The following is an 11215-nucleotide window of genomic DNA, read 5'->3' as shown; positions in this document are numbered from 1 at the left end:
AAATCAGGTACTGGAACCCTCGCAGTCTCAATCTACGGATCAACAGTACGGTCCGTAGATCAATCTACGGACCGTCAATGGGCACCGTGGTTCCACACTTGGTCAGATTTCCCTGATTTGTCCTCAACACTTTCCTGCTGATCTACGGTCCTCACCTACGGACCGTGAATGGACCTACGGTCCGTAGATGACCTCCGTGGATGCCCTTTTCTGCATTTTCTTCAGCTGTCTCTAAACTTTCGCGCCTGAACACCTTTCCTGCAAAACATGATAAAACACATAAAAACCAATATAAAAAGGCCCTAGACACACACAACTTGTAAGTGAAATGTATTAGAAATACCGTAAACTCACGGTATATCAGAGATAATATCTCCTCAACTTTGAATAGTTCACTTAGAAAGTACTTTAACTTTGTTTTTTAATTCAAAAGTCATTCAACTATTGATGTTTCACTTAAAAAATCACACAAATATTTATATTTCACTTAGAAAGTCATGTAATCAATTTAAATAATCTTTTCATTAAATTTTATCTTAATCAATTGCAGATTGAATACTGATAGAATTTTAAAAGAGGTAGTCCAGCACATTCGCATAGTTCAAGGGCAATCTTTATCCCTGACTTTGACTGTTGCTCTTTGATTGTAAATATTTTTTTTATATATATAATTATCTTAGCAAGTAAATCATCATAATAAAATAGGTAAATAATATTAATTTATTTACCTATTTTAAGATGTTGATTTACTTGCTAAGAATATTATATTTTTTTTTGGTAGATTTTTAAGATTGATAAGTTTTGTCTTATTTTGACTTCTGATAAAATCTAATGTAAATCAATATATATAGAATGTCATTTATTAGATTTTCAAATATTATCTTATAAGAATATCTCACACCGACTATAAATATCCTTATTTTGATCCTTAATTTTTCACCCCTCCAATGATTTCTCTAATGCAAATTGAGATCTAGAAATTTTCAAGCACAATCTCTTTCTTTCTTTCTTTCCTCTCTATTTTTGAGTGTTTATGTTGCAACATCTAGGGTTCAGAGATGTCACATAAAATTATTTCAATGTTTTCAAAGTATATTTGAATTAGGTTATGATCATCTTGTTTTCGATTGAGATGTATAGAGATAAAATTAGGGTCGGTAACAAGTCATGACACTCTGTATTTACCAATCCTAATTTTTTTCTATGCATCTCCATTGAAAACAAGATGATCACAATTTAATTTAAAATTACTCTAAAAATATCAAAAAATAAATATTTATATTTTAATCTGTAATAATGAGAATTTAGATCGAGATACCTAGTGAGATTTTTCATTTGAGTACGTACAATAATGATTCTCTTAGTATTGTGGACAATTGTAACTGAATGTAGTGCATTGCGGACAAAGATCTGTTGAATTACTTGAACAATTTCTATTTTTGGATTTTATTTATCAGAAAATTTGTAAAATTCCCAAAATTAATTTATACATGTGAGAAATAATATGATATCGTTGCCTATATGTTGGGGTTTGACTTTTATTTTATTTGCTTCTTCCCGTACTTTACAAGCGATTACAGAGTTCATATTTACTATTTATTTCAATTTTTGTGATTAGCTTGAAATTTAAAATTTTAAAAATTGTTTTTTCTTTGGTAAATAGGCTTCTTTTCGGGTGAGTATTGCTACAAAAGATTAGGTACGTATTGAGTAATCTAGATATGAAATTTTGGGTGATTTGATGGTGTTTTGGATGAGTCTAATGCTTGAATTCAAGGACGAAGATGAAGTCAGTTTTTGTATAGTAATATATAATATTGTATAGTATTATATATGTGTATAAACACCTCCTAAAATTTTATATATTGTTGTAAATTAGGTGTATAATATTGTATATCAAATTTATGAACACTGTTATAATTTTTTTTATATATATTATTATATAGCTATGTATAATATTATATACCGAATTTTTAAAACTGTTGTAAGAAAACAGTGAAATAGTGGTAGGATGATTACTAAAACTGTGGTTTTGTGCATCTCTGGCTCTTTTTCATGGACGTCTCTTGCAAAATCATGAATTTAATAAATAAAAAATTAGTATAATTTTATTAATATAATAATCAACATTAAAGTTATGAACAAAAATGTTATGTTTTTCTTAAGGTGAATATTCTTGTAACTAGATATAATGATGGAAATGTAACTCAATATGTAATGTCCCCAACTAATTACGAAGGTCCTTATTAAGTTTTTTTTGAAATTTGATAGGGTGCTTCAAAGCGCCAGATTCATGGGCTAATATATACGAAAAATAAAAAAAGTCACGTAATTCCTAAAAATTGACTTGTAAATACAAAAATAAGCATTACAAATGGTGGGACTATACGTAATGTTCCCCAGCTCATTACAGAGGTCCTCATAAATTTTTTCATAGAAAGATTTTGGATGCTCCAAGCGCTTGATCCATGGGCTAATACTACATAGTGTTTGATTGAAAAATTATACCATGAGATATATATTTAAAATCGAAGGAGAATCTGATTTTATTGTTTCCTACAAAGTTAGAGAGGAAAATTGATATATTTTTTTCACCCTTTAAAAATTAGCTAACTTTTCATTAACGATAGCAACAACATACCAATTTGGGATGGTAAATCATTTTTATTGAGATATGCAAATTGAAATTTAATTCTAAAAATTAAAAGAGTAGATTAAATTTAAAAGAAAAATCGAAACAACTACAACAATATCCTAGATCCTAGTCTCAAGTTTATCAGATCTACATGGAGGATTTTCCTTAGCCAAAGTCACATGACCAATTGACTTGAAATCGTACGTACATGCATGTTCTTCAGGATACCTATGAACCTTACAAAACATTCCTTCACATCGACAACTAAACCCTGTTAATCCTACTTTCTTCTTGCAAGTCATGCATCTTTGCTTAATCTTCATCGTTGAATCAACGTTCTTAGTTGTACCTTCAGAATCATCATGAAAAGTAAGAGAAGATTTCTTGTAAGATACATTCTTGGCCTCTTCTTCTTTAAGAAAAGCTTTGTAACATTGGGAACAAAGGTTGTTATTGCTTGATGTTCCATAAAAACCACAACCCCTTGCACATAGAATTGGATTTTCTACTTTGTCACAAGAAGTCATCTTCCTTTAATTTGATTTATTATCACTTTCTTGTATACTAATATTTTGATTATTTCTTACTATTAGAGAAAATTATATTAGCTCTTAATTGATGAGTGTTGCTTTTGCCTTTTGGTGGTGATAATATATAGGGAGAAAATTTGGTATTCCTAATGAAAATCAAATTAGGAGTTACCTAATTTTGATTGGCTAACTTTTTTTTTCTAGCGGTTGTTTGCCCTTTCCTTTTCTTTTGATTTGGTTTCGGTTTTGGGGAATATTAATATTTCCTTTTCCAACACGGATTTTAATAGGAATTATGCTAAATTTTTATAATAAGTTCAGATATGGAATCTTCAAGCGTTTTTTGAAATATAAAATCGTCATATTTGAAAATTATAAAAAATAATAATAATAATAAAATTGGTCTTAATTTATTTTTAGATAATTTCCAAATATGACAATTTTATAATTCAAAACACTTAAAGATTCCATATATAAACTTATGATAAAAACTTAACATGTTCACTATTAAAATCCGTGTTGGAAAAGTAGGAAACAACCGCTAAAAAAAAAGTTAGCCAATCAAAATTAGGTAACTCCTAATTTGATATTCATTATGAATACCAAATTTCTGTCTATAAATTATGGTATTCACTTATTTATGTTTAATTAAGATTTGTTAGAGTGGTTTCTAGTTTTAGTTTAATTTGGTCACTATTTTTAAATAGAAATCTATAACTCTATTCATATTATTGTTTCTTTAATTCATCAATCACTAAAATAATGACTCGAGCTAAGATAGGTCGGTTGGGTTATATATTTTCTCCGAAAAATATTGAACTCATGAATTACTTAGTATGATTTACGCGAGATGAATTACTTTCCAATCAGAATCAATTTATGGAGGTGGTTAATCTTTACGCGGAGAACGAACCTTGGCAGATTTTTGAAGGCGCTAACAGCTACCCACGTTACTTCATAACGCTCCAAAAGAAAAAAAATCCAAATGGAAAAGAGTTCTCCGAACTGTGGGGAAGGGTACGTGGAAGCCACAAGGAAAGGGAAAAGAGGTGTTTGACAACAAATGTAGACTTATGGGTTATGTGAAAAGTTTGAAGTACACCTGCGGCGAAAGTGGTAACAAGAATGCTAATGGTGAGTGGCTAATGACGGCATACTCTTTGTATGATGTTATTTGGGTGCTAGAGAAATTAAGAACAAGGGTTATGTAATATGTAAGATAAAGAAGAAGGGAAAATCTACTAGTGATGAGAATATGAATGACGTTGAAGAACTTATTGATTCATCTTTGCAATTAGAAGACGACATTATTGTAGAGGAAGACGATGTTGGAGATGAAGTACTTGCTATTATGGACAAAGAAGACGATGGTGATCGTAATATAGAATGCTGAAAGGGATATCCATGAGCTGATATTGATCTTGAAAACATAGACTTTGTTATAGAATTTAACAATTAGTATACTCTCAATTTTTCTTGTAATATAATATATATATATATATATATATATATATATATATATTGTACCTTTATTTTCTTTTTGTTTTGTCTATGGAATCAAGTAGATACAAAAAATTTGACTAAGCAAAGATGCATGACTTGCCAGAAGAAACTGGGATTAATAGGATTTAGTGTCGATGTAAAGGAATGTTTTGTAGTGTTCATAGGTATCATGAAGAACATGCATGTACTTTCGATTACAAGTCTGTTGGCCGTGTGATTTGGCTAAGAAAAATCCTCCATGTAAACGTGATAAACTTGAGGCCAGAATCTACGATGTTATTATAACTTTTTTGATTTGCTTTCAAATTTATATTTTCTTTGTACAGTCAAATTTCTATTTTCATCTCTCAATAAAAATGCTTTAACTACCATCCCAAATGCTTCAAGCCAACTGTTGGGTTAGATTTGAATAACTATATATTTCAATGTTCTCAAAGTATATTTGAATTAGGATGTGATCATCTTGTTTTTGATTGAGATGTATAGAGATAAAATTAGGGTCGGTAACAAGTCATGACACTATCTACTTGCTAATCCTAATTTTATTTCTAGGCATTTCCATTGAAAACAAGATGATCACAATTTAATTTAAAATTACTCTGAAAATATCAAAAAATAAATATTTATATTTTGATCCGTATTAATGAGAATTTAGATCGAGATGCCTAGTGAGATTTTTCATTTTAGCACAATAATGATTCTCCTAGTATTGTGGATAATTGTAACTGAATGTAGTGCATTGCGGACAAAGATCTGTTGAATTACTTGAACAATCTCTATTTTTGAATTTTATTAATCAGAAAATTTGTAAAATTTCCAAAACCAATTTATACATTTGAGAAATAATATGATATTGTTGCCTATATGTTGGGGTTTGACTTTTATTTTATTTGCTTCTTCCCGTACTTTACAAGCAATTACAGAGTTCATATTTATTATTTATTTCAATTTTTGTAATTAGCTTGAAATTTTGAATTTTTTTTTTTTGTAGATAGGCTTCTTTTCGAGTGAGTATTGCTACAAAAGACTAGGTACGTATTGAGTAATCTAGATATAAAATTTAGGGTGATTTGATGTAGTGTTTAGGTGTTTTGGATGAGTCTAATGCTTGAATTCAAGGACGAAGATAAAGTCAGTTTTTGTATAGTAGTATATAATATTATAGTATTATATATGTGTGTATAAACAACTCCTAAAATTTTATATATTGTTGTAAATTAGGTGTATAATATTGTATATCAATTTTATGAACACTGTTATAATTTTTTATATATATATTTTATATATCTATGTATTGTTATAAAATATTATAGTGTGGATGTCCATTACACCAAGAAGTTACTCTGACCCATTATCTCCATTACTTTCCTCCATTATGAAGATAACCATAACCTCCATAACCTCCAACTTTATAACCATTATTCTTGTAACCTTTCACTTCCATAACTTCCTCCATTATATTCATGTTAATGTCATGTTTATGACTAACCTTTTGTATGCCTCTATGTTGCACTATAAATAGGCATAAAGGTTCATATTGTAGACACTTGAAGATTTGGTGAACACTTGAAAGAAAGAAAGTTATCTCATATTGTTCCTCTTGTCTTATATTCTTCTTGTCTTCATCTTTATATTGTTCTTTTGTTCTTAAGTTTTACAATACGTTATCAGCTCGATTGTTCTACTATTGAAGGATTGAAGCAAAGTAAATGTAAAGAAGGTAAAAATATTTGTGTTTATTTTCCTCTCAGAAACAAGGTTAATTACTATATAATCTATTTTATATTTTACTTTTGATTATTCATCATTAGTTTTCTTACCATCTCAAAATTATATGAGTCTATCAATTTGATCACTTATATATTTTAAAAGTAAAATTATTTTTGTAAGTTAATAATTTGTAAAGAAATTGTTCTTTATGATCTTGTTTTATTAAAAGATAAGTTATTGAGTTATGTGGCATATACATACTAATTAGATCATCATTATTGGTTACTTTTGCACCTCTTGATTTTTCTTTATATAAACATTTACTTGTTGAGTTATTAATATATTATTTGTACTAACAAAGTTTGTTTTGTGGCTATTTTAAAATGGTTAGTATATTATGCTAATCTTCATAACAATGTTGAGAGGGACTATTCAAAATGTTTTAATTTATTTTAACTTGGCACTTTTATATGGTTCCAGCATGTTGTTCTAATTAATTAGTTTTGTTCATTTTTACTCAATTTTAAGTCAAATTCAGATTATATTTATGGTATTCAATATTGTTTTTTGGTAATGCATTTGGTTTATTAAGACATTGATTGAGGGTAAGACGGTGAATTCAAGTTTCACCGCACCAAGTGGGTAAGACATCGACTAAAGTCTCGGTGCACCATGATAATAAGAAGTTGGGTTCAAGTCCCATTGATTTATGACCAAAGGCGTCTTTATATGGGTAAGACATTGAGTTTAAGTCCTAATGCACTATAGTGATGATATAATGATGACTAACATAAAGTTATATACTTTTGACGGAAAGTCATGAAATATGCCCAATTAATTTTCTCCATTCTCTTATGTGAATGTGATAACAATGTATAATATGTCTGAAAAATGACAAGTGGTTGAATGTATGAATATGGGTGTGGTAAAATGTTGATGGTCATCATTGTGATAATTAAAAGGAAGAACATTATGGGTTCTTAAGATGGTCTTTCAAATATGAAGGTAATTTTGTCTATCAAAGTGGTATGAAAGGTTATTGGGCACATTGTCTCTTAAGATGGTCCTTCAAATGTGGATGTAATTTTTATCCATCACAGTGGTATGAAAAGATATTGGGCACATTGTTGTTGATGCAAACCAATTTAAAAAGTTTGTAAATCCTCCATCAAAATAAAGGAATACAAAATGGTAGTATATTTGGTACATTTGACCTCTTAAAGTGATGTTGAGGTGAGTCACATAAATGTGATAATGCCAAAACATGGCAATGCGTTTCTGATAAAAACTTATGCAATATGTACAAATGGTTATGGTTCATTTCTTGAAGAGAATGTGACTTGTGTTCGTATGGATAAGGACATGTTCATGTATGGTTGGATAAATTCACATCTCACCTCTACGGGAGGTTTGAGATATTGAAAAAAATAACATATTTTGACATAAATGGTTATTTTGGTCATATACTTTGAGTACTACACAAATATTGTTGTATGTTTTATCATGAACTATTGGAGACAAAAGAAAGAAATAATTTTTTTCTATAAAGGTTGTGGTCATGACCAAAATAAATGTTGTGCGGCAACACAAATTTGTCATTGGTTGTCAAGAAATAAATCTTGCATGTAATAATTTTAACCATGACAATAATGATAATTTTCTCCTTGAAGGAGATGGTCACCATAAGAATTGTGTTGTGAAATTTGTGGCAGAACACAAACTTAATTAAGAGTTTCGGAAGAACTAATTTGTTACTATCCAGAAATGAAAATAGTTCATAATATTGAGGTTGTAGTAAGTCTCAAAAGAAACTTTTTAAGTTTCGGAGGAATTGAAAAAAAATTATTATATTGAGACTGTAAATTATTGAAAGATTAAATATCTTCAGATTACTACAATCAAAGCGGGTTATGAATATTTACATAAAAGGTTACCCGCCTTTCTCTTGTTTGTTGTATACAAATATAGGCATGATGATAGAATCACATGCAAAAGTAAACTAGAAGTTTACTAGAATAAATATCACTTGGCATAATCGGTTGACCATTTCGGTTCAAATGTGATGCGAAAGAATTGAGAATTCATGTGGTTATATGTTGAAGAATTAAAAGATTCTTCAAGAATTCTCATGTGTTGCTTGTTCTCATGATAAAATGATCATTGTACCAGCTGAGGTTGGGATTGTATCACCTGAAATTATTTGGAACATATAAAAAGTGAATATGGGTCCGTTCACCTGCTATGTGGACCGCTTACTATTATGATTTAATAGATGCATCCATGGTATGGTCACATGTGCATTTGTATCAACTTACAAATTGATTTTTGTAAGGTTGTTTGCTCAAATTGTTAAATTAAGAGCACAGTTCCAAACTATAAAATTATGTTGATAATACTAGTTGGTTTACCAGAAATTGTTTGCCTCCAATTATAGCTAGACCATTGATTATGAGAACAAATCTCTCAAATAAAATTTGGTATGAGATGAGTTTATTTAACGTGTATGCATCAAGCCAACAAGGTTCTCCCACCACAATTGGTTCAGGCTCAGGAACCAAATAATTTTCATCTAAATATTTGATGTGTGCACATATGATTTTATTTCTCCACCACGCACAAAGATGGATCCCCAAATGTCGTTGGGGTAAATGTTAGATTTCCTAACATTAGGGGGAGTTATGTTTAGCCGGTGAAAATTATGTGTGGGGTGAATTATCTAGATCCTCATTAAAAAAAATATGAACTTGAAGTTCAAGAGATAATTCATTTGCAAAATATTGCAAATAATTTGCCAGATGTATTTGCTGACCCAATATTTTAATTAAGTTGCAAATGCTCCAATAAATAGTCCTTAAAGGACAGAGTCTATGGTACGCCAGAAGCGTGATAGACCAATCGATTCCAAACATAAAATTCCTTGAGAAAGGAGAGGAGCAAATTATCAAAATGGTCATGATAATGAGGTAAATGCTTTGAAAGAGCACTATGACATAACACTTCATAAAACATTGGAAAAGATTTAGGTACCTGAAAATGATGAAAAATGAAGAGATCTCGATAAGTTATGTCGTATTGAAATCGATATCAAAATGACCGTCAACGATATATTTGATATGAAGTAGCACTCAATGCTATAAATGGTTACGAGGATCTTAAATTCGAATCAGTCATATAGTGTAGACAGATAAATGATTGGCCAAATAAAATGCACTATTCAATTATATTTTGTTTCACTTATAAAAGTGTTTTTGATCTTATAGTTCATGGAGAAAAATATAATGTCAGTGTCGTACAAATGAATTATTGTGCGAAAGTATAACCGTAAGATATAAGTGCGGTTTGTGCCTCAGGGCATAAAGGATTTTCGCAAAAATCTTGACATTATTAAATAGAGATATGTTCTCCAGTGGTGAATGCAAAGAGACTTGTTTCAATCTGGCAATAGATGAAATACTTGAATATGCATAATGAATGATTATTATGTTTAACTAGATGATGATGGTTATATAAAAATCCTTGAAGGATTTAAAAGGTCTTAAAGCAGTTCCATTGAGTACCCAATGGTTTTAAGACTGCTTAACATAGAGAAAGAATCTTTTTGATCTCATGAAAATGATTTAAAATGTCATGTATTAGTGCAATTGGTGCACTTAAAGATTGTTGGTTATGCAAATGCTAGAAGATTATTTGATATACATAACGAAAGTTATGTGAAAGGATTGTCATATTATCATTCAAGTTATGACAATGAACTAACAAAGCAAGTGACTCAACACATAGAAGATGTGTGATTTTCTTTTCCAAGAAAAGACGAGCTTCAATAAAATTGAAATGATCAATACCCGAATCAGAAATGATTTGATTATGTAGATGCAAAATATTTATTTGATCTGCATAAAGCTCGATCGCAAATGGACTATTATTTACATACGGAGACACAACAATATCTTGAAAATTCAAAGAATCACACTAGTAACCACTTCTTCAAATCATGCAGAAATAATATGGATTTATGAATTAAGTCGGGAGTGTGTTTGGTTGGAATCATAATCTATCATATTCAAAAAATATGAGATTTTCTTTTGAAAAGGATATTCCAGCCACCATATACGGAAATATTATATAGCTCATGAATTGAAGAAAGGATACAATCAAAGGAGATCGGACAAAGCATATTTCACCAAAAGTCTTTTTCACACATGATCTTCAACAAAATGTAGAGATTGACATTCAAAGACCCGTTCAAGTAATAATCTTGTAAACTTATTCACTAAGGATTGCCAACGTCAATATTTGAGAAGTTGTGATATAAGATTGGAATGCATCGTCTACGAGATATCAAGTAAAGTTTTTATCAGGGGAGAAAAATACGTGTTGTACTCTTTTTCTTAACCATGATTTTATCCCAATTGGGTTTTCCTGGTAAGGTTTTTAACGAGGCAACATTCAAAGCGTATTAAAAGATATTTGTACTCTTTTTCCTTCACTGGAATTTTTTCCCACAGAGTTTTTTCCTAGTAAGGTTTTAACGAGACATATTATCTATGGACATTTAAGGGGGAGTGTTATAAAATATTATAGTGTGGATATATGTCCATTACACCAAGAAGTTACTCTCACCCATTATCTCCATTACTTTCCTCCATTATGAAGATAACCATAACCTCCAACTTTATAACCATTATTCTTGTAACCTTTCACTTCCATAACTCCCTCCATTATATTCATGTTAATGTCATGGTTATGACTAACCTTTTGTATGCCTCTTTGTTGCACTATAAATAGAGGCATAGGGGTTCATATTGTAGACAGTTGAAGATTTGGTGAACGCTTGAAA

General features: G+C 30.0%; 1 protein-coding gene and 1 pseudogene across 1 annotated transcript; one reads left to right on the top strand and one right to left on the bottom strand.

Moving 5' to 3' along the window:
- Nucleotides 1-2754: 2754 nt before the first annotated feature.
- On the bottom strand, nucleotides 2755-3162 carry LOC125855872 (putative zinc finger A20 and AN1 domain-containing stress-associated protein 8). The gene has a single exon (XM_049535548.1). It carries the CDS (start codon nucleotides 3160-3162, stop codon nucleotides 2755-2757), a length of 408 nt encoding a protein of 135 aa, XP_049391505.1.
- A 765-nt stretch (nucleotides 3163-3927) lies between these two features.
- LOC125855787 (NAC domain-containing protein 96-like) lies at nucleotides 3928-4558 on the top strand (annotated as a pseudogene).
- Nucleotides 4559-11215: the final 6657 nt, after the last annotated feature.

This window comes from Solanum stenotomum, chromosome 1 (assembly GCF_019186545.1).
Source record: "Solanum stenotomum isolate F172 chromosome 1, ASM1918654v1, whole genome shotgun sequence".
NCBI classification, from domain to species: Eukaryota; Viridiplantae; Streptophyta; class Magnoliopsida; order Solanales; family Solanaceae; genus Solanum; species Solanum stenotomum.
Note: the sequence above shows the minus strand (reverse complement) of the source record. Positions and strands in the feature narration are given on the sequence as shown.

What these genes read in the sequence shown, in the direction of transcription:
- LOC125855872 (XM_049535548.1), bottom strand. Translation starts at nt 3,162, where the DNA reads ATGACTTCTTGTGACAAAGTAGAAAATCCAATTCTATGTGCAAGGGGT.